At 37.5% G+C, this 27,776-nt stretch overlaps 1 protein-coding gene across 1 annotated transcript; it reads left to right on the top strand.

Moving 5' to 3' along the window:
* The first annotated feature begins 68 nt into the window (after window positions 1–68).
* On the top strand, window positions 69–27,733 carry LOC117325972 (exosome RNA helicase MTR4-like). The gene is made up of 25 exons (XM_033882512.1): window positions 69–279; window positions 1,196–1,300; window positions 1,668–1,734; window positions 2,312–2,487; window positions 2,987–3,161; window positions 5,947–6,037; window positions 6,424–6,548; window positions 11,338–11,436; window positions 11,929–12,031; window positions 12,328–12,462; window positions 12,693–12,772; window positions 12,978–13,088; window positions 13,286–13,387; window positions 13,837–13,962; window positions 14,579–14,729; window positions 15,520–15,692; window positions 18,445–18,516; window positions 18,868–18,993; window positions 19,637–19,840; window positions 22,166–22,261; window positions 22,634–22,797; window positions 23,473–23,635; window positions 23,914–24,076; window positions 25,210–25,314; window positions 25,906–27,733. The coding sequence occupies exons 1-25, from the start codon at window positions 152–154 to the stop codon at window positions 25,956–25,958; spliced, it is 3,093 nt and encodes a 1,030-aa protein (XP_033738403.1). The 5' UTR covers window positions 69–151; the 3' UTR covers window positions 25,959–27,733.
* Window positions 27,734–27,776: the final 43 nt, after the last annotated feature.

The following is a 27,776-nucleotide window of genomic DNA, read 5'->3' as shown; positions in this document are numbered from 1 at the left end:
CCGTCTTGTTACTTTCATATTATTTTATGATTGAAAAATTTCTATATGTTTTAAAACCTACATTTAGTGCTGAACTACAAACACATGGGTCAACATGGAGGAGCTTTATGATTTTATCCACTTCTAAACTTGCACTATAACTGGCAACATAATGGCAGACGCCTTTGGTGATGACCTCTTCAACGTTTTTGAAGACAAAGAAGGGGCGACCACAACTGACACTGGCACTGGAGAACTTCCAAAAGGAACCACAGATTCGAAAAAGTCCGACGCTCAGCGGTAATAATCATTCTGACGCCAGTTTCGTTTTTGTTTCGCGTACCGGCACGCTGACATACACAACACCCAACACAACCACATGCTACCACATATAAGTCATATTGTCATTAATGTTGAACGATTGTTGAAGTTTTTCTTTAGCTCGATGTTGAGCCTAATTTCCAAAGACTTGGTCCAATTAGCTACTACACTGCCAGTGCCATAATTAACATGGAGTAAATGTGTGAAGGCTTACTACAGGAGTTTTAAGATCTATCACTATCAGCTGATTATCAGTAAGACTTAAAATCCCTATAAAATACCCCGTATACAGGTATTTTTCAGGGGTTATGAAATATAAGGAGAATTTTATAGGGGTTATTCATTTATCAGTAATTAATTCTTCTGCATGAGTGTAATAAACCCCAGCTGGGTTCAAAACTGGGGGCTTTTTAATTAGATAACATTTCATAAGTTAAAATATGTAAGTTAAGTTACCCCACTCACTCAATCCTTTCCCTTACCCCTTATTTGTCAAACTGTTCCCTTGGTCCCGACCGCATTCTTATATATTCTTTGTAAATTAACCTCTGATAACTCGAACCGCTATTCCTCGAACTTTTATTCACCCCTCCTTTCTTCATATCCATAGTTTTAATCTTACCTTTTCATCAAACAGGTACCACAGCCAACAATTTTTACCTGTGTCACACATTGCTGTGGTGTACCTCAAGATACCAGCCGAAATGGTGGATTAAATGGACCTGAAATTGACAGTTTTTTAATTTACACAATATACTATTCCTTGATATGTATTTGGGTTGTATGCTAGATATTTTTGTCTCATTATTATCAGTTGGTTCAGATGATTCTTTGTTTAGCTCAGAAAGATGAGTGTTATATGAAAGAAAATTACCAATATGTTTTATCTTTGTAGAACTGATGACCTATTGAAGAGCATTGTTGGTAAAAGAACTGCTGATGATGATGACAATGAAAATAATCCAACGAAAAAAGCCAAGGCAGTTCCCCAAGACCTTGGGTAAATATTACTTTTTAGGCATTCTTGTTGGATTTATTCAGTAAGCAATATCATTTTTATTGTTGTTTGTCAGACTTTAAATGTTCAGAACTTAGCAAAACATCTTGAAGAATTTTTGGCCATGACCAAGACCAGGAGGTGGAACATTTGGGAAGTAAGAGATGTTTTACTAAGTTATATACAACAGGACTTACTTTAGGAGACCTGAAGCTGTGTTACTACAAATTCAAATGTTTCAAATATATAATTAATATCAAAGGAAGTTTTATTGTTGAAGTAGTATATTTTCTGTCAGAACATTTGATAGATTAAAAAGATAATTACATTTTAGACTCTAAACAGCTCTAAACTGATTTTCGTATTACAGGCCAACTGACGTTATGCCCAGGATTCAAATCCACAGAGTAGATACTGTTGAAGCCTGTCAACATGAAGTGAGTTAACCAATAGAAGGTTTGACTGCTGGTCATAGCAATATAGAGGTGTTCCTACCGGGATAGAATTTTTACAGTAAAATATTTAATGCACCAAAATTATGACTAAAATTTCCATATATTAAAATTGTTACAAAGAAAAGTGAATGAAGATGTTGTAATGAGGATTTGATGCAATATCTCTCTAATATCCTGAAAGTGAATGTAATGTTTACCAGTAATACACAAAATCTAGTCTATAAATTATTTGTTACAAAGAAAGGTAAATGAAGGTGTCATATTATTTGGAAGCCCTGCCATGATAAATGAGGATTTGATGCAATATATCTGATGTGAAATGATGTTTTATTTATGTAACTGACAGATGGTGCTATGTCATGTGAAACTTGCATTTATTGAACATATACTGCTTGTAATTTTGGCTGCTCCATTACACGGTCTAAATATAGCTATCTGGTGATTTCATCAAATTTATTTTACGCAAACTTACCACTCAGATTATGGAAAACCTTCATTTAGAAATACCCTGCCCATAGCTGCCCTGTTCATATATTTGACCCTTTTATTATAATGCCAGGTTGCAATTCCACCAGAAGCAGAGTTTGTTCCCCTGAAGGCAGCATCGACCACACCTGCCAAAGAGTATCCATTTATCTTGGATCCATTCCAAAAGGAGGCTCTCTTATGTCTCGAAAACAACCAATCTGTGCTGGTGTCCGCACATACGTCTGCTGGCAAGACTGTGGTTGCTGTGTAAGTAATACACAAGGATTAAATCTGCTACAATGTCTTGTCGACGACTGACGTGTGATTATGTTTTGTAAGGAATATCCATGATCACATAAGGTAGAATCAATGGGTATTTGTGTACCCCTAGTGTGAGTGAACAAAGTTCTTATGTCAGTGGTTTGTGCTTCCAGACTTATGTCAGTGGTTTGTACTTCCAGACTTTGTGTATTTGAAGTTCTGTAGATGTTGGTAAACATTCATAAATCAACTCTTCTATTCATCATAATTTATGCAGCATTTTATACACAACATAAAAAAAGACATATATAACCATAACTCATATTAACAACAAATGATCCAATTATTTAATTTTGATATTACCTGACAAGGTAGTTATTAGCATTAAAAGATCTAGATATGAAATAGTTCCTTATTTAGTGTTTCTAAAAAAGAATGAAAATTCAGAAAATCTGACAAACTCTTTAAATAGAAATGACCAAAATGATGTATTTTATTGTTTTAGGTATGCCATAGCTATGTCACTGCGAGATAAACAGCGTGTTATCTACACCACACCCATCAAGGCCCTCAGTAACCAGAAATACCGTGAACTGTTTGAGGAGTTTCAGGATGTCGGACTCATGACTGGTGATGTTACGATCAACCCCACTGCTAGCTGTCTCGTCATGACAACTGAGGTAAAGCTATGTTACAACCTCACTGCTGTCTCGTCATGACAACAGAGGTTAAGCTATGTTACAACCTCACCACTGTCTCATCATGACAACTGAGGTAAAAGCTATGTTACAACCTCACTGCTGTCTCGTCATGACAACTGAGGTTAAGCTATGTTACAACCTCACTGCTGTCTCATCATGACAACTGAGGTAAAGCTATGTTACAACCTCACTGCTATCTCGTCATGACAACTGAGGTAAAGCTATGTTACAACCTATCCGCTGTCTCATCATGACAACAGAGGTAAAGCTATGTTACAACCTCACTGCTATCTCGTCATGACAACTGAGGTAAAGCTATATTACAACCTCACCACTGTCTCGTCATGACAACTGAGGTAAAGCTATGTTACAACCTCACTGCTGTCTCATCATGACAACTGAGGTAAAGCTATGTTACAATCTCACCACTGTCTCATCATGACAACTGAGGTAAAGCTATGTTACAACCTCACCGCGGTCTCATTGTGACAACTGAGGTAAAGCTATGTTACAACCTCACCGCTGTCTCATCATGACAACTGAGGTAAAGCTATGTTACAACCTCACTGCGGTCTCATCATGACAACTGAGGTAAAGCTATGTTACAACCTCACCGCGGTCTCATCATGACAACTGAGGTAAAGCTATGTTACAACCTCACTGCTGTCTCGTCATGACAACTGAGGTAAAGCTACGTACAACTTCACCACTGTCTCATCATGACAACTGAGGTAAAGCTATGTTACAACCTCACCACTGTCTCATCATGACAACTGAGGTAAAGCTATGTTACAACCTCACTGCTGTCTCATCATGACAACTGAGGTAAAGCTATATTACAACCTCACTGCTGTCTCATCATGACAACTGAGGTAAAGCTATATTACAACCTCACCACTGTCTCGTCATGACAACAGAGGTAAAGCTATGTTACAACCTCACCGTTGTCTCATTATGACAACTGAGGTAAAGCTATGTTACAACCTCACCATTGTCTCGTCATGACAACTGAGGTAAAGCTATGTTACAACCTCACTGCTGTCTCATCATGACAACAGAGGTAAAGCTATGTTACAACCTCACTGCTGTCTCGTCATGACAACTGAGGTAAAGCTATGTTACAACCTCACTGCTGTCTCATCATGACAACAGAGGTAAAGCTATGTTACAACCTCACCGCTGTCTCATCATGACAACAGAGGTAAAGCTATGTTACAACCTCACCACTGTCTTGTCATGACAACAGAGGTAAAGCTATGTTACAACCTCACTGCTATCTCGTCATGACAACTGAGGTAAAGCTATGTTACAACCTATCCGCTGTCTCATCATGACAACAGAGGTAAAGCTATGTTACAATCTCACCACTGTCTCATCATGACAATGAGGTAAAGCTATGTTACAACCTCACTGCTGTCTCGTCATGACAACAGAGGTAAAGCTGTGTTACAACCTCACTGTTGTCTCATCATGACAACTGAAGTAAAGCTATGTTACAACCTCACTGCTGTCTCATCATGACAACTGAGGTAAAGCTATGTTACAACCTCACCGTTGTCTCATTGTGACAACAGAGGTAAAGCTATGTTACAACCTCACCATTGTCTCATCATGACAACTGAGGTAAAGCTATGTTACAACCTCACTGCTGTCTCATTGTGACAACAGAGGTAAAGCTATGTTACAACCTCACCGCGGTCTCGTCATGACAACTTAGGTAAAGCTATGTTACAACCTCACCATTGTCTCGTCATGACAACTGAGGTAAAGCTATGTTACAACTTCACCACTGTCTCGTCATGACAACTGAGGTAAAGCTATGTTACAACCTCACCACTGTCTCATCATGACAACTGAGGTAAAGTTATGTTACAACTTCACCACTGTCTCGTCATGACAACTGAGGTAAAGCTATGTTACAACCTCACCGTTGTCTCGCCATGACAACTGAGGTAAAGCTATATTACAACCTCACCACTGTCTCATCATGACAACTGAGGTAAAGCTATGTTACAACCTCACCACTGTCTCATCATGACAACTGAGGTAAAGCTATGTTACAACCTCACCGCTGTCTCATCATGACAATGAGGTAAAAGCTATGTTACAACCTCACTGCTGTCTCGTCATGACAACAGAGGTTAAGCTATATTACAACCTCATCACTGTCTCATCATGACAGCTGAGGTAAAGCTATGTTACAACCTCACCACTGTCTCATCATGACAACAGAGGTAAAGCTATGTTACAACCTCACTGCTGTCTCATCATGACAACTGAGGTAAAGCTATGTTACAACCTCACTGCTGTCTCGTCATGACAACAGAGGTAAAGCTATGTTACAACCTCACCATTGTCTCGTCATGACAACTTTAGTAAAGCTATGTTACAACCTCACCACTGTCTCATCATGACAACAGAGGTAAAGCTATGTTACAACCTCACCACTGTCTCGTCATGACAACAGAGGTAAAGCTTTGTTACAACCTCACCACTGTCTCGTCATGACAACAGAGGTAAAGCTATGTTACAACCTCACCACTGTCTCGTCATGACAACTGAGGTAAAGCTATGTTACAACCTCACTGCGGTCTCATTGTGACAACTGAGGTAATCTATTGTTAAAGTTAATCTAAGGTTTTAAACTTTAGTTACAATCTCAGGACAACAGAGATAAACAATATTACACTTTATCTCATAATGCTAGTCGTCATGTCATACTTTGGTGTTTATGTGTACTGATTCCTGCATGGTTGCCTTACAGATCCTGCGGAGTATGTTGTACAGAGGCTCGGAAATCATGAGGGAAGTGGGCTGGGTCGTATTTGATGAAATTCATTATATGCGAGATAAAGGTAAGTGAATAATCTTTCTCTGGTATGTGCTGTAAATCTTACATATAGCTTCCAATTAAAATCATCATTTTTAGTGCAAAAAATCACTTGATATATATTATCCTTGTCATTGGAAAAGGAAAGAGGTATTGAGAAGTAGTGAAACTGATAATAACACAAGGGATCGTTTCTAATGCGAGTTATTTCAATAAAGAATATACATACTCTACAGATCCTGAGAAAACACAATTTTATATGACACGAACACAAGTCCAGTACTATAGATCCACCATTCTCTATTTGTGTCTGACATGTAAGTATAAATACTGTTGTTGTTTTATTTTGTTTTCGTAGATGATTGATTGTTCATACACTGTAATTGAAATGATCCTTGATTTTTTTTCCAGAAAGGGGTGTAGTCTGGGAGGAGACTATCATTCTACTTCCTGATAACGTCCATTATGTGTTCTTGTCTGCCACCATTCCCAACGCACGACAGTTTGCAGAGTGGATCTGTCATTTACACAAACAGGTAATTCAGAGCACACAGACCTATTGCCATAAGTATATTTACAATTGAGAACCAGGTGGTCAAAATCTTCAGAACCTTAAGGTCTAGACTCAATAAATGACCTTGACATATCATTACCTTTCAATGTCCAATACAAGAAAACTTTCGAAATTCTGTATACTACTGACTGTCCTATAGTTGATAATAAGGATTCTGTAAGGACTACAGAAGTAAAGAAATGCTATGAATACCGGGTGCTGAAGAAAATGTAACTTATTATATGGTAATGTTTAAATTAACTAACTCTTTTTGGTAGTTCCTGTTTGACAAATCTTGAGTCCTCCCAATTGTTAGGGTCACGATAGCTCAGTCGGTTAGAGTGTTAGTTAGCCTACGTAAACTCAGGTGAAGATCCGAGGTGCGTGGTTCGACTCTCCCTATCCCGTACCGGCTTTTGTTTCTCGGGAAGCTGAGAAACGGACTAGTCAGCGCTGTCCTGGTTGTGTCTTTTTGCAAGACTCTTTACCCTAATTGCTATGGATGGCTTGTGACGGGCCTCCCGTATGTTGTTTAGTGAGGTAGTCACGAGTTAGCACAAGGAGAAACCGCCTCAAAATGACCCTGGCTATTCACAGGGCGATAAACCCAGCAAACAAACCTCCCACTAGGTTAATATTTTACTGGATTAATCCTATAACTTTATGAAATGAAATTTGTGTTTTAAATCAAAGTACTGGAAGTACTGTAAACGAACATTATTGTTTAATGCAAAATCAGTAATCTTCTTAGTTTTAAGTTGATAAATTTACTGATATCGGTTTAGGAATTAATTGCAAATAATTTGAAATGTTTGCAGCTGTTCTGATTTGATTGTACATATGCATGTTTCTGTAAGGTCCTAATTGAAATTGGAAGTTTGTTGATCTATCTTGGATCGATGAAAATAAAATATGTCTTCTTTCTTTCGGGAAGGCATCATCAGTTATAATACAGCCAGGACTCTGTGACCTTATTGATGCCAACTTCTAATATGCACTAAATTTAGGCTAGTTCCATCGTTAGTTTGGCATACATAGTTGTATTTCAACTAAATATGATGAAACACGCATAAAGAATTACTGAAAACTAAAACCAGAGCTGCTAATCAAGGCCCGAATTAGGAATGTATCCTATTGAAACTGTACTCAAGCATTTATGGTACTTCAAAACAAAAAAACCTGACTCCTTTTGTTCAGGAAACATTTGATGTTAATAAATCTGTATATGAGAAGATAAACTTCTGTTATAATTACAGTATTGTAAACAATGTGATAAAGAATAACAACCAGATAAAGACTATCTTCATCGAATAATTCAGCAAACAGGAAAAGAAAACTTCAAGATTCATTTTCAACTTCAAACCTGATCACAAAGATTACAGTCCATTCGATGGGACGACACATTCCCTATTTATTGTCCTTTTCCAATGTTGATCATCCAATCATACTGAACCACACAATTCAGCAATGTAATTGCACAAATCACACCTTTATGTGGTGAGAAAATTTTTGGGGGCGTTATAAGATTCCATAACTGTATGCAAATTGTGAAGCGTTCCATATCTATAACTATATATATAACAGTACGTGTATATATTTACACATATCAAAATTGGAATGACACAGGAGATTTGCAAGTTTAAGTTCACCATCAGTCATGGGAGGTTTATGTAAAATGTTATATTTACCGGGGTAATTAGTAATTTTGAGAATATATTTATGAAGCTCTATTCTGTACATTCTACCAGTGCTAGAGAATGGACACAATTTTATGTTCTCCAATGTCAAAATTAATCATATGTAAAATATTAGGGGTTTATTCGCCATTCTAGGCCTGATTGCCGTCATAGTAAAATTACCAAAATGGACTTGAAATCAATATTTTTAAGAGAATGATCCATGACTTGAATATTTCATAAAAATAATGTAATACATCGTTTATTCAATTCATTCAGATCTTCAGACACCACATAATTTGTGAAGTCATATATAGAAATATATGATCCATTTTGTTATTATTTATAGTTCACACAAGTAAGCACTAGATGTAAGCAGAAAGTATATGTACTGCTATCTACTGGCATGACTTTGAGTACAGTAAACTACACTCGCTTTGTGGATATTGACAGGATAACATATATTTACATACTTATTCAATTTTAGAATTGTAACTGAAATCTTGTAACAGCATGGCACAAATAGTCATCTGAACATGTGTTGTATATTGAAAAATTATTTAAGGTAAATTTTCAGTTTATCAATTAATTGATTACTCCGTGTTTGAAGTATGGTGTAGTGAGAATTTCAAGTCTTGATCATGACTTGATGAAAATTTTAAATTAACAAATTATTAAAATGAATTTGTTTGAAAAATAACACAAGTTCCACAGCAATATTATATAGAGAATCAATCACAATATATCAAAAGTTATAAAACTACAAATAACAATTAACGGCTGAATATCAAATTAAGTGAATATCACAAGTCTTTTTGCATTTGTTTTTAGATAATCTGGATTTCGGTTTTCCGGCTTTAAAAAAAAACGAGAAGTATTTTAATTGCCGTTATAGTTGAATTACCAAAATGGACCTAAAATCAGTATTTCTAAAAAAAGAATGATCTATGACTTGAATATTTCATAAAAATAATTTAATACATCGTTCATTCAATTCATTCAGATCTTCAGACACCGCATAATTTGTGGAGTCATATATAGAAATATATGAACCATTTTTGTTATTGATTTATAGTTCACACAAGTAGGCACGAGATGTAAGCAGTACGTATATGTATCGCTATCTACCGGCATGACTGAGTACAGTAGACTACACTCGCTTTGTGGATATTGACAGTATAACATATATTTACATACTAATTCAATTTTAGAATTATAACTGAAATCTTGTAACAGCATGACACAAATAGTCATCTGAACATGTGTTGTATATTGAAAAATTATTTAGGTAAATATTAACTCATTTGCTTGACTTTTAGAATTGTAACTGAAATCTTGTAACAGCATGGCACAAATAGTCATCTGAACATGTGTTGTATATATATAATTGAAAAATTATTTAGGTAAATATTAACTCATTTGCTTGACTTCAATTTTCAATTTATCAATTCATTGATTACTGTGTTTGAAGTATGGTGTAGCGAGAATTTCAAGTCTTGATCATGACTTGATGAACGTTCTAAATTAACAAATTATCAAAATGAATTTGTTTGAAAAATAACACAAGTTCCACAGCAATATTATATAGAGAATCGATCACACTATTCCAGAAGTTATAAAACTACAAATAATAATTAATGGCTGAATGTCAAATTAAGTGAATATCACAAGTCTTTTTGCATTTGTTTTTAGATAATCCGGATTTCCGTTTTCAGTCTTTGAAAAAAAATTACGTAGGCGTATTGCATAGTAAACGTAGCCATGTGTACATATGTAACAGCTGATTTCAATCAACACCGTCTCAGTAGTTCGTCACAATCGAAAATTTGATCGTGAATTCGGTATTTTGCAAATTCTTTCAAAATACTTCCAGGTAAAGAAAAAAATGCATATGGTCTCTATACACACACCAAAGATTAATAGATCCTATATTGGGTCCATTCTCTCGTAAAAATATCGATTTGGGTCCACTATCGGCCATTTCGGTAATTCAACTCGACAATCGGACCGCGATTCGCAAATGAAAAATTAATTTAAAATTCGTAAACTTCTAATATTTTACATATGATACAATTAGGCATTGGAAAACATATATGTGGGTCAATTCTCTGAAAAATAATGCCAATTTATATTATAATTAAGCCCCATTTTTCTTCGTTTCGGTATTTCCAAGTCTGCTTCACCTGTGGTCCGTTTCAGTAAATATTCTCGACTTTGCCGAAATAAAAACAAGCTATATAATTGTTCATTTTAAACATGACAACTGCCGACCACACGTATCTAAAAGTGTTATTGTTGATATCATCTGAATATTGCCGTAGTTATCTGTCACTTCTCGATTGTAAACCCATTGCCAAAGTCATGGAAGAATCGACCAATCAAATTGGTTTAACGTTTGATTTCCGTAATCTTGCAGTTACCTCCCTTACAACAGTAATACGTTCTAAGTATGTACAGTAACCTATAGTATGATACAATGTATCGTCTCGTATGCCGTTATTGATATATTTCTTTCTCTAAATTATATAAATACTCATCTAGTTGATAATGATGTAACATTCTAGAATATATTTAATACACATTTAAGTAAATCGCGGACATATTTGCAGACCGATGCTATAATGTCAGCCGTTTTGGAATGAACACGGAAGAGCAAAACTTTCTAAACATCCGGAGACGAATGCGCCTGCGCAATATTTGTTTACATAAATATATTGACCTGGAGTTATTCGCAAAGTTCAGGTTCATTTAGCCTTCACATTTCGCTAGCGTTATGCATTTCTCAAATCGTATGCATCTTGAAAACATCTACTGAATACATTTCAACATTTTCGGTAAAACTACTACATAAAACGAAGATGTTTTTGCAAGTAAATTATTTGAAGCGTAAGGCAACGGGGGCAGCCATATTTCATTGAAACAGACAGTAGATGGCGTATTGGTGAATGTGGCTACCAAATATGGTCATATTTCTCAGTCCAGTTCTTGATGGCAATAACCGAACATTAATGTTCGTTTAAAAATGACCTTCAGCCAAGTTCAATGTCATATTGGTCAAGCAAAATAGTTAACAAAGTGTACTGTCTGATGTTTCAGCCTTGTCATGTGGTGTACACAGACTACAGACCCACACCCTTACAACACTACATATTCCCCTCTGGAGGTGATGGCATTCATCTTGTTGTGGATGAAAACGTAAGTATTAAAGGGAAATTACTCTTTCATTAATTTCAAGGAAAGTCATGTTGTAAGCGTGTGTAAATCTGTAATGAATACTATTATACTATAGCTGTTAGCTTTAATGTTTTATTTATGAAAAGGGATACAAATAATATTCAAACTATACATTGAAATTGAAGAATGTAAAATGTTGTGGGAGGATATTTTGCACAAACTTAGTTTCCTGTTTCTGAACAGTAGTTTGTTTCTTCCATCATGTATGTCTAACATTATGTATAACATTATAAAGTTGTGTCTGTGATACTTAAAATTGTGATCAATGATAAAAAGTATATTTATGCTGGTACACCCAATTCGATAAATCTATAAAAATTTTTAGTAGTTAATAGTTCTCTTCACAGAAAAGTTAGGTAACTTCTGGACACAGATATGATCTAAGAAGATTTTGTGAATGATTTGTTTTTAAGTTGGAATTCATATAGATAACCTCTTGTGTGTAATTTGTAGGGTGAGTTCCGAGAAGAGAATTTCAACACTGCCATGTCCGTGTTAAGAGACGCGGGAGATGCCTCTAAGGGAGATAAATGGGGACGACGAGGTGGAGCCAAAGGTATATTGTATAGAACTACAGTGACTTTTCTAAAACAATTCTTGTAAAAATAATCAGCTCTTGATACTGAACAAAATGATAATTTGCAGAATATGTAAAGTCCCTCAAAATTCTGAGCTATTGGGAATCAGTCCCCGACTATCTTGGTGAGAGATTAATGTATTTTCCACTCCCCCAATACCTGGACCAAAAGAATAAGAGACACATTTTAACTTCATTTGTTGTGTGTTTCAACATATCAAATTAAATTAAGATGTTTATACAAAATGTCATAAATTTGATGTCTTTGTTTTAAGGCAATGAGACAAACTGCTTTAAGATTGTGAAGATGATTATGGAGCGGAGCTTTGCCCCTGTCATCGTGTTCAGTTTTAGTAAGAAGGATTGCGAGGCATACGCCATGCAAATGGCAAAGCTAGATTTCAATACAGGTAAGCACATCTAACAGCCAAAAGTTTACTAGCTTAAAAAGATAATGTTAATTTGAAAGTAACTGTTTCATATTCAGGCAGAAAATTAAGGTATTAAACATAAATAATGTTTATAACAGAAGATGCACAAGATATTTCCACACATTTCACATCTTCTAGGGACAGTGATGGTTAGAAATATAAGAAGATTTTAATATATTCAATTTGTCTATATTGTGATATTTTTTCAGAGGAAGAAAAGACATTAGTCGAAGAGGTGTTCAACAATGCAATCGACAACTTGTCCGATGATGACAAAAAACTGCCTCAGGTATGTTGTTTACCATGATTTCACGACTGATTAAAATTGTCTTTCAGCGATACCTTGTTAACATGGTACTCATGAGACATTCTAGTAAATAAAATATTGAAATTGATAACTCATGAAAATGTAAAATATGAAAGATTGAATGCAAGATTATACTTGATGCTTTTGTATTTTCATTACTGGATTATCTCCCCTATGTTACATGTAGGTGGAGCATGTGCTGCCATTATTGAGGAAAGGTGTGGGTATCCATCACTCCGGTCTACTGCCCCTTCTCAAGGAAACCATAGAAATTCTCTTCTCAGAAGGGCTTATTAAGGTATTGTTGATGTGGCAGATATTTATTTCATTTCATAATTTCATTTGCAGAGTACTAATATGTTGTTATAATCCAATGGATATCACTGCATTTGAAAGTATATCTTTTGAATCATATCTTTGATGCTGTTGAAAAGTTGTTTTGAGGTGATGTACCAGATGGGGTCAATAAGATAACATATTTTGTTATGATTTCAGGCACTCTTTGCTACAGAGACATTTGCAATGGGGCTCAACATGCCGGCTAGAACTGTGCTATTCACAAGTGCAAGGAAATTTGATGGGAAAGATTTCCGATGGGTATGTATGTTGATAAGTTGTTAATTGCATTTATCATGAACTTCATTACCTACTACATTATCTAGAATATTTACTTCCTGGATTAAGAGATTTACAGAGACTGACAGACTTATAATCTACAGAAGCGATGGTCATTTCTATTATTCTTGGTTTTAAATATTGATTCAGTTGCTAGAACCATCAAAAGTTGTATTTTTATGCCCCGCCATGAAATGAGGGGGCATATAGTGTTACCGATGTGCATTCCATCACATCCCATCCCATCCCGTCCCATTCTGTCCGTCCGATGCCATTTATCTAGCTTATCTCAGGAACTGCTGATGGGATCCTCACCAAACTGTGTTTCAGGGTGTCGGGTGGTCGCGGGGGCATTTATGTCTTACAGACATTTTTTAGTTAGAGAAAGAAATGATAATAACAGTAAAATATTAATTGACCATCTGTTTTAGCTGACATCAGGGGAGTACATTCAGATGAGTGGTCGAGCTGGACGTAGAGGCCTCGACGACCGTGGAATTGTCATTCTGATGGTGGATGAAAAAATGAGTCCTCAAGCAGGCAAAACTGTTGTCAAGGTAATAATTACATCAAAAGAAAGTAAAACGATTTGGATGAACATTATATATCTAATATAAATAGCAAACATGTAGGTCATGTCATTGAGTTTTGTATAAGATATTGTGATGATTGTCACATAGTGGTCAAAACATGTCAGAGGTTGCCAGGACTTTTCTCACTGGTTTGGGATGGTGTGTTTTTACCACTTTTTGCCAAGAAAATTGGTGAATTGGGAAGCAAACTGCAAATATTGAGAATTTTGCTTCAGTATGAAATTATTTCAGTTGGAAATGGGATTCAATATTTGCCCCTAAAAGCCATTAGAAAAAGCCCTGGTATATACCTATCAATGAAGATGACAACTAGACAAACAGATTTTGAGAATTCTTTATTTTATCTTCGTAAACTAACATCTGTACTAAAAAAATTGAGAGTTCTTTATTTTATCTTAGTTACTGACATTTGTACTAAAAAAATTGAGAATTCTTTATTTTATCTTGGTAGCTTACATCTGTACTAAAAAGATTGAGAATTCTTTATTTTATCTTGGTAGCTTACATCGATTGAGAATTCTTTATTTTATCTTGGTAGCTTACATCTGTACTAAAAAGATTTGTCATTGTATGTACACAGGGTTTAGCTGACCCTCTGAACTCCGCCTTCCACTTGACTTACAACATGGTGTTGAATTTACTGCGAGTGGAGGAGATTAACCCGGAGTACATGCTGGAACGCTCCTTCTATCAATTCCAGAACTATGCAGCCATTCCTGATCTCTGTGACAGTAAGTAGTTAAACACCTAGAAACCAGTTAATGTCTAATTAAGATTTGGATTTCTACACAGTTTTGGTGCGGTCCCCCATTAAGTCAATGTTAGCCTGAATTGCATTAACAATGCTAGCTGTAGATACATTTTTTTTTTATAATCCTTTTATTTTTTGATGATTTTTCACATATTAAACAATATAAAAGACATATATGACAAAGGCAAAAACATACACACACATACACATACTCTCACACTTACATGCTGTGTAATCATCATCATCATCATCATCATCATCATCATGCTAGATACATTTCTTATCAAATGACAACGATATGACATATATTGGCTTTATGTCAACCTGCATTATGTCAACACAGCTCTGTCAGCAAATAAACATACAAGAAATGCCTTTGTAACTCGATAATTTAAAATGGGTATGAAAATATTTTAAAACAATATTTGAATTGTTAAAATATATATTTATCCAAGGAGAAGTTTGGTGTTTCATGTAAAAAGATATGTATGTGTGGAATATAAAGGAACAATTCCTAAAAAGGAAAAAAAGGCACCACTGAAAATAAAATTGATCGAAGCCATATATAGAATTGAAAAGATGGGCAATTTGTGTTTCTTTCTATTTTTGGAGGGAGTTTTCCACATAAATTTGGTTTTTTCTTTGAAAAATTTCAGTGAAATTATATTAAAAACTTAAGATTGGCAGCAATATTTACAATAAATAGATGAGATATTTCATCTGGGGAAAGAGGTAATGCTAAATGAATGTAAAATGGTTTATTTTGTCAGAATTGAAGAAGTTGGAGGAAGATTATGCTAATGTACAGGTTCCAAACGAAGAGCAGGTCGGACCTTACTATAAAATACGACAACAGTTAGACAATCTGGGCAAGGAGCTTCTACAGTATATACAGAAACCACAGTACCTACTGCCCTTCTTACAACCAGGCAGGGTCATCAAGGTATGTCTATACACAGTACCTACTGCCCTTACAACCAGACAGGGTCATCAAGGTATGTCTATACACAGTACCTACAGCCCTTCTTACAACCAGGCAGGGTCATCAAGGTATGTCTATACACAGTACCTACTGCCCTTACAACCAGACAGGGTCATCAAGGTATGTCTATACACAGTACCTACAGCCCTTACAACCAGACAGGGTCATCAAGGTATGTCTATACACAGTACCTACAGCCCTTACAACCAGACAGGGTCATCAAGGTATGTCTATACACAGTACCTACTGCCCTTACAACCAGACAGGGTCATCAAGGTATGTCTATACACAGTACCTACTGCCCTTACAACCAGACAGGGTCATCAAGGTATGTCTATACACAGTACCTACTGTCCTTACAACCAGACAGGGGTCATCAAGGTATGTCTATACACAGTACCTACAGCCCTTACAACCAGACAGGGTCATCAAGGTATGTCTATACACAGTACCTACAGCCCTTACAACCAGACAGGGTCATCAAGGTATGTCTATACACAGTACCTACAGCCCTTACAACCAGACAGGGTCATCAAGGTATGTCTATACATAGTACCTACAGCCCTTACAACCAGACAGGGTCATCAAGGTATGTCTATACACAATACCTACTGCCGTTACAACCAGACAGGGTCATCAAAGTATGTCTATATACAGTACCTACAGCCCTTACAACTCGGCAGGGTCATCAAGGTATGTCTATACACAGTACCTACAACCCTTACAACCAGACAGGGTCATCAAGGTATGTCTATACACAGTACCTACTGCCCTTACAACCAGACAGGGTCATCAAGGTATGTCTATACACAGTACCTACTGCCCTTACAACCAGACAGGGTCATCAAGGTATGTCTATACACAGTACCTACTGCCCTTACAACCAGACAGGGTCATCAAGGTATGTCTATACACAGTACCTACTGCCCTTACAACCAGACAGGGTCATCAAGGTATGTCTATACACAGTACCTACAGCCCTTACAACCAGACAGGGTCATCAAGGTATGTCTATACACAGTACCTACAGCCCTTACAACCAGACAGGGTCATCAAGGTATGTCTATACACAGTACCTACAACCCTTACAACCAGGCAGGGTCATCAAGGTATGTCTATACACAGTACCTACAGCCCTTACAACCAGGCAGGGTCATCAAGGTATGTCTATACACAGTACCTACAACCCTTACAACCAGACAGGGTCATCAAGGTATGTCTATACACAGTACCTACAGCCCTTACAACCAGACAGGGTCATCAAGGTATGTCTATACACAGTACCTACAACCCTTACAACCAGACAGGGTCATCAAGGTATGTCTATACACAGTACCTACAGCCCTTACAACCAGGCAGGGTCATCAAGGTATGTCTATACACAGTACCTACAACCCTTACAACCAGACAGGGTCATCAAGGTATGTCTATACACAGTACCTACTGTCCTTACAACTCGGCAGGGTCATCAAGGTATGTCTATACACAATACCTACTGTCCTTACAACCAGACAGGGTCATCAAGGTATGTCTATACACAGTACCTACTGCCCTTACAACCAGACAGGGTCATCAAGGTATGTCTATACACAGTACCTACTGCCGTTACAACCAGACAGGGTCATCAAGGTATGTCTATACACAGTACCTACAGCCCTTACAACCAGACAGGGTCATCAAGGTATGTCTATACACAGTACCTACAGCCCTTACAACCAGACAGGGTCATCAAGGTATGTCTATACACAGTACCTACTGCCCTTACAACCAGACAGGGTCATCAAGGTATGTCTATACACAGTACCTACTGCCCTTACAACCAGACAGGGTCATCAAGGTATGTCTATACACAGTAACTACTGCCCTTACAACCAGACAGGGTCATCAAGGTATGTCTATACACAGTACCTACAACCCTTACAACCAGACAGGGTCATCAAGGTATGTCTATACACAGTACCTACTGCCCTTACAACCAGACAGGGTCATCAAGGTATGTCTATACACAGTACCTACAGCCCTTACAACCAGACAGGGTCATCAAGGTATGTCTATACACAGTACCTACTGCCCTTACAACCAGACAGGGTCATCAAGGTATGTCTATACACAGTACCTACTGCCCTTACAACCAGACAGGGTCATCAATGTATGTCTATACACAGTACCTACTGCCCTTCTTACAACCAGACAGGGTCATCAAGGTATGTCTATACACAGTACCTACAGCCCTTACAACCAGACAGGGTCATCAAGGTATGTCTATACACAGTACCTACAGCCCTTACAACCAGACAGGGTCATCAAGGTATGTCTATACACAGTACCTACTGCCCTTCTTACAACCAGACAGGGTCATCAAGGTATGTCTATACACAGTACCTACAACCCTTACAACCAGACAGGGTCATCAAGGTATGTCTATACACAGTACCTACTGCCCTTACAACCAGGAAGAAGGTAACCTTACACCCACTTATAATATACTTTGATAAAAGATTACAATGAAAAAGTTAAAAGTTTGATCTCAATAATTTTGCTTCAGTGATTCCATGTATTTCTAACTGGTAACCTCTGATAACAAAAATATCTTAATGCAGGGATGAACATCAGTGTATGATTAAGGAAATGATGTATTTATGAAGTACAGAATCACATGTGTTTAATATGTTAGCTCTGTTTTACCTGGGTTGTAACCATGTATGTTTATTAGGTGAAAAATGGAGAGGATGACTTTGGCTATGGAGTACTTGTCAACCTACAGAAGAAGTCCAACCAGAAGAAAGTAAGTCCATCCGGAGTCTCTTCTCAGGCTCACTTTGTCATATTGTGGTATCACTTAAAAAAATCCTGTTTATTAACAATTAAACATTTCTTTTTCAAAATGGAATGGATACATTTAATTGAGTTTTAAAATACTCTAGTCTTCAAAAATGAAATGAAAAATTTACATATCTTAAAACAATTCAACTAGAATAAGTATTGATTTGTTACACAGACTGATTTGATTAAACGCTTGTACATTGATAACAAATATCAGTCAAGATCATAGTACTTTTTACTGTAGATAAGTATATATTTAAGACACCAGTGTAGCGATGATGCCCTTGGTATAACCCAGTGTTGTTTTGTTTAGTCAGTAGAGACGTCTGATGCAGTATACGTGGCCGAAGTCTTACTGAACCTGACGAAGGAGAGTGCCCGCCAACGTAATATATCCTCCATACAGCCCTGTCCTCAAGGCTCACGAGGTGAAATGCAGGTATGGGCCAATGTTTGGCGAATGTGTTATTGTAGTCCTCCACCAGTACCATAGCAAGGGACAATAAACTTATACTGTGTCTGTCTGCATATGCGTAAAAACGGTGAGCCCAACATTTAGATTCATTCAATAGTCCAATTCATTGGAGAGCATTGTTTACATGTTTCGGCTCTAGGGTGCCGTCGTCACACATATAAACAACGCTCTCCAATATATCGGACTGTTGAATGAATCTCCGTACACATATATCTGGATTTTTGGTGAGACCTCGTGTATACACCTGTATCCACGGCAGATTCGTCTGGATTTCTACGATTCTTTACCTTTTGAGACGTCGTGTCTCCAACCCCCCTCCAAAGATTCTGGAAAACATTTCATCACATCAGAAATTGTATATAGTGGGCTATAGGATTGCATCGTGTCTGTCCTTCCATTCTGTCTTACTTTAGCTTGTCCAGGCTTATCTGGTACCCTGCTTGTCACTGGAACTTCATACTTGAGGCATGAGTTTACCTTCATGAGGCAGTGTGTCATATACCAGAAGTAGGTCACTGACCTACAATTTCACCTTGACCTACATCTGGTATGGGACTGTTATTTGCCAATTGTCTTGTTTTTATTGTGACCATTTCCCTCTGTCCAGGTTGTACCTGTGGTCACTAGTCTTATCCAGTCCGTCAGCGCTGTGAGACTTTACATCCCACAAGACCTACGTCCAAGTGACAACAGACAGAGCGTGTCCAAATCCCTCCAGGAAGTAGAGCGACGGTTCCCTGACGGAGTACCGCTACTCGACCCCATAGAGGACATGGGCATCAAGGAGAAAGGTCTGAAAGAAATAGTCAAGGTAGGTCACTAGATTACTTTCCCTTAAGTAGCAGTGATAAAGTTGTATTGGTATCCTGAAATATGTTAGAAGTTGGTCCGATAGGGATCCTTGTGTTACATATTATCATTTTCTAACACCCGGTATTTATGATGCCAATTTTGTTATACATTTGGTCAAATGCTGCAAAATATTGATAATGAATTAGAGGAAATGATTTTTTAAGTCTCCTGAGACGAGCTATTTCAATCGCCTTCTGTTTGTCGTCATCCGTTGTGTGTCGTCCATCCTCCATCCGTAAATAATTTACATTTTCAACTTCTTCTCCAAAACTGCTGAACGAAATTCAATAAGATTTGGCAGGAAGCTTCCATGGCCAAAGGTCAACCTAAATTGTGAATTATATGGTCCCCGAACCCAAGGGGTCTGAGGGGTGGGGCCAAAAAGGGCCAAATTGACTAAAATTTCAAGAATCTTCTTCTCATCTCCCAATGGTAGAAAGGTCTTAATGGTGCTTTACAAAAATTGTGAATTATATGACCCTTGGGTCTCAAGTTTCCTCCTGGGGAGGGGGTAAAGTTTACTATAGTTTATATAGGGAAAAACAAGTTTTTGAGCATTATTTGTTCCAATTGCCATTGGAAATGATACAAACTTGATTTATATAGAATTATCAGTACGTGATGTCTATTGAATGGCATGTGCATATTGGCACTGACTGACCCCAGGGGCTTAAGGGGTAGGGTCAAAAAGGGTAAAAATAACTGAAATTTTTGAAAACCTTTTTCTCAAGACTCAAATAAGGTAGAAACAAATACTCTTCATAGATGGAAGGGCCTTAAGGTGCTTTATTAAGATTGTGAATTTCATGACCCTGGGGTCTCACATTTGCCTCTAGGTAGGGGGTAAACTTAACTATAGTTTATAGAGGGAAACCACATTTTTTACTATTATTAGCTCACCTGGTCCGAAGGACCAAGGTGAGCTTATGCCATACCGTTGCGTCCGTCGTCCGTTGTCTGTCCGTCCGTCTGTCAACAATTGACTTCTTCTTCATAACCACACATCAGAATTTGACCAAATTTGGTCAGAAGCATCCCTATGGGTAGGGGACTCAGAATTGTACAAATGATGGGGCTGACCCCCTGGGGGCCTCTGGGGTGGGGCCAAAAGGGGTCATTTTTGCGCTATTGATATAAACGACTTCTTCTCTGAAACCAAGCAATGGCTATCACTCATATTTGCCAGGTAGCATCACTATGGGGTGGGGATTCAAAATTGTACAAATGATGGGGCTGACCCCCCAGGGGCCTGAGGGGCGGGGCCAAATGTGGTCTATAGGGCTATATTCATATAATTGACTTCTTCTCTGGAACCAAGCAATGGATATCGCTCATATTTGCCTGGTAGCATCACTATGGGGTGGGGATTAAAAATTGTACAAATGATGGAGCTGACCCCCGGGGGCCTGAGGGGCGGGGCCAAATGTGGTCAATTGGGCATATTGATATTAGCGACTTCTTCTCTGAAACCAAGCAATCGATATTGCTCATATTTGCCTGGTAGCATCACTATTGGGTGGGCATTCAAAATTGTACAAATGGTGAGGCTGACCCCCCGGGGGCCTGAGGGGCGGGGCCAAGAGGAGTCAATTTGGCTGAATTGATATGAACAACTTCTTCTCTGAAACTAAGCAAGAGATATCGCTCATATTTGCCTGGTAGCATCCTTTTGGGTAGGGATTCAAAATTTTATAAAGGAAGGAACTGACCCCCACTCCCCCCGGGGTGCAGAAGGCAGGGTCAAAAGGGGTCAATTGGTTTAAACAACTTCTTTCCTGAAACTAAGCAATGGATATCACTCACATTTGTGTGGTAGCATCCCTATGGGGTTGTGCCAAAAGTTAATTTTATTTCATGGATTAATGCATTTTTTGACATCAAATCCTCACGTACCCATATAAAATGCCTATGATATATTGACATAGCAATACCAGTGACAAATATACTTAATCATCATTCTTGTTTCATATCTCATGAAATCCAGGTGAGTGATACAGGCCCTCTGGGCCTCTTGTTTTGTTTATTCCTATTGGAATTCATTCTAACTTTGTTAGCATTATCAGCATTGCATGACAGCTTGATGGTATGCACATATTGGCTCTGGTTTACCCCCAGGGGCTTATGGGTGGGGCCAAAAAAAACGGTCAAATTAACTGAAATATTTCAAAGCTCATGTGACCATTATAAAATGCATTTCTCAAGAACACAAGATGCTTCATCTTTTTAAACAAGGGATTCGAAGGAGGGATTTAAAATAAATTCATTTACATGTTTCATTTATCAGAAAATCGAAGCATTTGAACACAGGATGTACTCACATCCACTCCACAAAGATCCCCGCCTGGAGGAGTACTATAAGGAGTATGAGAAGAAGGCCAAGGTAGGTTATTAGGATTGTTACTTAGGGCCATTTCATTTAGGCATATAAACATGTTTGGCAATTTATTTTGATTTATCATTTTAGGCATTAATCTTGGTAGTATGATTATTCAGTTAGTGCATAGATTTAAGCTTAGTGGTTATATCAATCTGGGAACAGCAGAATAAAGAACGAAGGACAGATATATTTTTTGAAGTACTACAAATGGTAGATGTTTTCATACTTTGAGATAGTTTTGATGGATATATAAATTTTTATTTGTCTTTATACCTGTGCTGGAACTATGACATTTCATTCATATTAATCCTGTCGGCATACCACAAAACTAAATAAAAAAAAAACCCATGTGATCAAAGATTACTTTTCCTACAGGTGGGGAATGATGTGAAAGCAATTAAGTTGGAGCTTAAGAAAAAGAAGTCGCTGCTTCAGATGGATGAATTGAAGTGTCGCAAGCGGGTCTTACGACGCCTTGGTTACTGTACTGCCTCTGATGTCATAGAACTCAAGGGTAGGGTGGCTTGTGAGATTAGCAGGTGAGGACAGCTTGTTATGGTTGTTGTAGTTTTATGTTTAATTCTAAGTTGTAAGACAAAACATTGGGTACAGTGTTGGAGGAAATACCTAGAATTAAGAAACGAAGATGTTTAGCTATGTATTAGACATTGATTTTAGAATTCATATATTTATAAATGAAATCACAATGCTTACAAGTAGAATATAAACTTTAGTTTGTTGTATAAACATTTAATGGTGTTGGAACTTGTGAACCGTGTGTGTATGTGTATACTTGTGAAGGACCGTGTGTGTATATGTATACTTGTGAAGGACTGTGTGTGTGTATACTTGTGAAGGACCGTGTGTGTGTGTATGTACTTGTGAAGGACTGTGTGTGTATGTACTTGTGAAGGACTGTGTGTGTATGTGTATCCTTGTGAAGGACCGTGTGTGTATGTGTATCCTTGTGAAGGACCGTGTGTATGTGTATACTTGTGAAGGACTGTGTGTGTATGTGTATCCTTGTGAAGGACCGTGTGTATGTGTGTACTTGTGAAGGACAGTGTGTGTATGTATGTACTTGTGAAGGACAGTGTGTGTATGTGTATACTTGTGAAGGACTGTGTGTGTATGTGTATACATGTGAAGGACCGTGTGTGTATGTATGTACTTGTGAAGGACAGTGTGTGTATATCTCTATATACCTGTTACAGTGGAGACGAATTACTACTGACAGAACTCCTCTTCAATGGTGTATTCAATGACCTGACAACCCAACAGACGTGTGCTCTCATGAGTTGTTTTGTCTTTCAAGAAAAATCCAATGAGATGCCTAAACTGACCGAGGCTTTGTCCGGGCCTCTTCGTATCATGCAGGTAAAGTCGGAAAATCCAAAATAGCAAAATTTGTCCGAGATACCTAATAGAGCAAGGTAAATTTTCACTTTCCTTAAAATGTTATTCTCTAGTTCTAGAAATGCCACAGCTAAGTTGTATGACTAGATACCTTGCTCATAAAGGAATAAATGGTATTAACAGGAAAGGCCCAAGGGTGCTTGCATTTGCCCAATAAAGGGGACAGTTTCTTATGTTCTGTTAGAAACAAGACCATCATTACAACCCTATTTAACTGGTATATTTGATGTTTTGAATAGGATACAGCACGTCGGATTGCACGAGTTAGTCGTGAAGCAAAGATAGAGATTGACGAGGAACAATATGTGGAGTCATTTAAACCTCATATGATGGACATTGTTAACGCGTGGTGTAATGGATCCACCTTCGCAGAGATCTGTAAAATGTCAGACATATTTGAAGGTGAGATTTGGACAATTTATTATCAAGATTGTGTTTTATTGTTTCTGTGCTGTTTTTGCTAAATGTGTACCTAATAGCAATATCATGGATTCAAGAAGGTATATGCTATACATGCATCTTAATGTCCTAATGATTTGTGTCCTACAATGTACATTTTTGTTCTATATTTAAATGCGTTTGTGTCCTACAACATATACTTGTGTACTACAATGTATTTGCATGTCCTACATTGTATGTCTGTGTCCAAGAATGCCCTACGCTGTATGTCTGTCCAAGAATGTCCTGCATTGTATGTCTGTCCTAGAATGTCCTACACTGTATGTCTGTCCAAGAATGTCCTACATTGTATGTCTGTCCAAGAATGTCCTACACTGTATATCTGTCCAAGAATGTCCTACATTGTATGTCTGTCCAAGAATGTCCTACATTGTATGTCTGTGTACAAGAATGCCCTACATTGTATGTCTGTCCAAGAATGTCCTGCATTGTATGTCTGTCCTAGAATGTCCTACACTGTATGTCTGTCCAAGAATGTCCTACATTGTATGTCTGTCCAAGAATGTCCTACACTGTATATCTGTCCAAGAATGTCCTACATTGTATGTCTGTCCAAGAATGTCCTACATTGTATGTCTGTGTACAAGAATGCCCTACATTGTATGTCTGTGTACAAGAATGTCCTACATTGTATGTCTGTGTCCTAGAATGTCCTACAATGTATGTCTGTGTCCTAGAATGTCCTACATTGTATGTCTGTGTCCTAGAATGTCCTACATTGTATGTCTGTGTCCTAGAATGTCCTACACTGTATGTCTTACAATGTATATTTGTGTTATACAATCCATCTCCACATACTATAATGTATATCCAAACTACATGTACTTTTCTGTTGTTTGGCTGAATTGGTATCAGTGTAACATACTTTGACTGTTTGTGAGTGTCTGAAAAAATAACAGTGACTGACTAATATTTTATAGTTTTAAAGAACATAGAAATAATTGATGGTGGAAGGCTTCACCAAAATGTAACTGGACAAATTTACCTACTGACACAAATAGAACAGGCCAGCCAACTAGGAGTGTTTGAAGATAACAAATCTGTTTGATTGACTTTAATTGGTATTTAATTTGTAGGCAGTATAATCCGTTGTATGCGAAGATTGGAGGAAACACTCAGACAGATGTGCCAAGCAGCCAAAGCTATTGGTAACACAGAACTGGAGAATAAATTTGCTGAATGTAAGTATTGTGGAGATCTCTGTTAATCTGGCCAAGAAAGAATAAATTATTTCTATATTTTCTCAAACGATTGTTAATCTGGCCAAGAAAGAATAAATTATTTCTATATTTTCTCAAACAATTAATCTGGCCAAGAAAGAATAAATTATTTCTATATTTTCTCGAACAAGCTTTATTTACATAAAAGTTGGTGTGACATATTTACTCGTAAGCTAAGTATACGTGTTAACTCTCTGGTGTGAAGAATAAGCCAAGAGAAGAGAGAGTTGTCCCACCTGATATATGTATACTGTCTTGACACAATACAAGGGAATATGTAGTGGGAAACCATACATCTTTATCGTTCCATTTGTCCACCATACCCCCAATTATTGTTTAGTCAACAAAATACAATGTCCTTGAAATGAAGAGAATGTTTTATAAGTGTTAAGTTATTCTGAATTTGGTTAGGCTTATAAAATTTACAATATTGTATGTTATATTTACAGTAGCATATATTTACAGCATTTAAAGTATTGTATTAACATATTATATTTACAGCACTGTTTATTATATTTACAGTATTTACAACATTGTATATTATATTTACAGCTATACGGAGTATAAAGAGGGATATAGTGTTTGCTGCCAGTCTGTACTTGTGAAGGGGAAGGACAGATGATATAAGCATTCTGGTCTAAAACATCTCCTGGAAAAGACTCACACACAGCACCAAAGACATGCGAGCCTGATGGGTGCTAAGATGAATCTCCAGACTCACAAAACATGTCCTGTGACAAGTTGTGTGGTGACAGTGTCCTGTGACAAGTTGTGTGGTGACAGTGTCCTGTGACAAGTTGTGTGGTGACAGTGTCCTGTGACAAGTTGTGTGGTGACAGTGTCCTGGGATCCCAGGTCATTACTGTGGATGTGAAAGTGTTGTGTACCAATATATGGTTACATTTATATAAAAACTTAATTAAAGAAATGAAACGGAAGATCTTTCCTTTAAATAATGTACACAACGAGCTACAGTAGGAAATGATTTGTGGCCGTTCTTACCCCTAAACACACTACACAACCAGGTACAGTAGGAAGTGGGTTGTGGCCCCTCTTACCCCTAAACACACTACACAACCAGGTACAGTAGGAAGTGGGTTGTGGCCCCTCTTACCCCTAAACACACTACACAACCAGATACAGTAGGAAATGGATTGTGGGTCTTCTTACCCCTGAACACACTACACAACCAGATACAGTAGGAAATGGATTGTGGCCGTTCTTACCCCTAAACACACTACACAACCAGATACAGTAGGAAATGGATTGTGGGTCTTCTTACCCCCTAAACACACTACACAACCAGATACAGTAGGAAATGGATTGTGGGTCTTCTTACCCCTGAACACACTACACAACCAGGTACAGTAGGAAATGGATTGTGGGTATTCTTACCCCTAAACACACTACACAACCAGATACAGTAGGAAATGGATTGTGGGTCTTCTTACCCCTAAACACGATACACAACCAGATACAGTAGGAAATGGATTGTGGGTCTTCTTACCCCTGAAAACACTACACAACCAGGTACAGTAGGAAATGGATTGTGGGTATTCTTACCCCTAAACACACTACACAACCAGATACAGTAGGAAATGGATTGTGGGTCTTCTTACCCCTAAACACACTACACAACCAGGTACAGTAGGAAGTGGGTTGTGGCCCCTCTTACCCCTAAACACACTACACAACCAGGTACAGTAGGAAATGGATTGTGGGTCTTCTTACCCCTAAACACACTACACAGGCTGTCTACACACCTTTATACCAGGTATACTGTAGAAAGATTAGTACCTCTCATTTTATTGGTAACACATTTAACATCAGATCAGTCCTCTTACAAGTTCCTCAGTATCTCAAATAAAAGATCAACATATAACAGTAATAAATATTCCTGATTTGTTTAAGGGGTAGAGATTGGAGGATTTATTTCACATGGAATTTGTCCATGGCATGAGTCAAATTAAAATTGTCCATGGTGTGAGTCGCATTGAATTTGTCCATGTGGTGAGTCACCTTGAAATTGACCATGGTGCGAGTCGCATTGAAATTGTCCATGTGGTGAGTCACCTTGAAATTGACCATGGTGCGAGTCACATTGAAATTGTCAATGGCGTAAATCACATTGAATTTGTCCATGGCATAATCTGATTTATGGGCATCATTTGTATATAAATGTAAGTTATGTATCTTTATTGTAAATTTCAATATTTCACTTCATTGTTTAAGTCATTTATGTAGTACATAATGTTTTGTGTTCATATTAGTCATTTTATGTCGACGGATGAGAGACTGAAATCATGTAATAAGTATTGTATATCACTCATAGGATGCAGTCATGTCATACAAAAGTATGAAATAAAATTTCATTCTCTTTCGATTTGTTCGGTTATTTTAATGACAAATGATGATAAAATTCT

The sequence above is a fragment of the Pecten maximus genome, chromosome 4 (genome assembly GCF_902652985.1).
Source record: "Pecten maximus chromosome 4, xPecMax1.1, whole genome shotgun sequence".
Classification (NCBI taxonomy): Eukaryota; Metazoa; Mollusca; class Bivalvia; order Pectinida; family Pectinidae; genus Pecten; species Pecten maximus.
Note: the sequence above shows the minus strand (reverse complement) of the source record. Positions and strands in the feature narration are given on the sequence as shown.

Excerpts from the sequence above, each read along its gene's own strand:
- LOC117325972 (XM_033882512.1), top strand. The coding sequence starts at position 152 with ATGGCAGACGCCTTTGGTGATGACCTCTTCAACGTTTTTGAAGACAAA. Across the intron at positions 14,730-15,519 it reads CATTCCTGATCTCTGTGACA|AATTGAAGAAGTTGGAGGAA; the intron begins GTAAGTAGTTAA and ends TTATTTTGTCAG. Across the intron at positions 19,841-22,165 it reads GTCTGAAAGAAATAGTCAAG|AAAATCGAAGCATTTGAACA; the intron begins GTAGGTCACTAG and ends TTCATTTATCAG.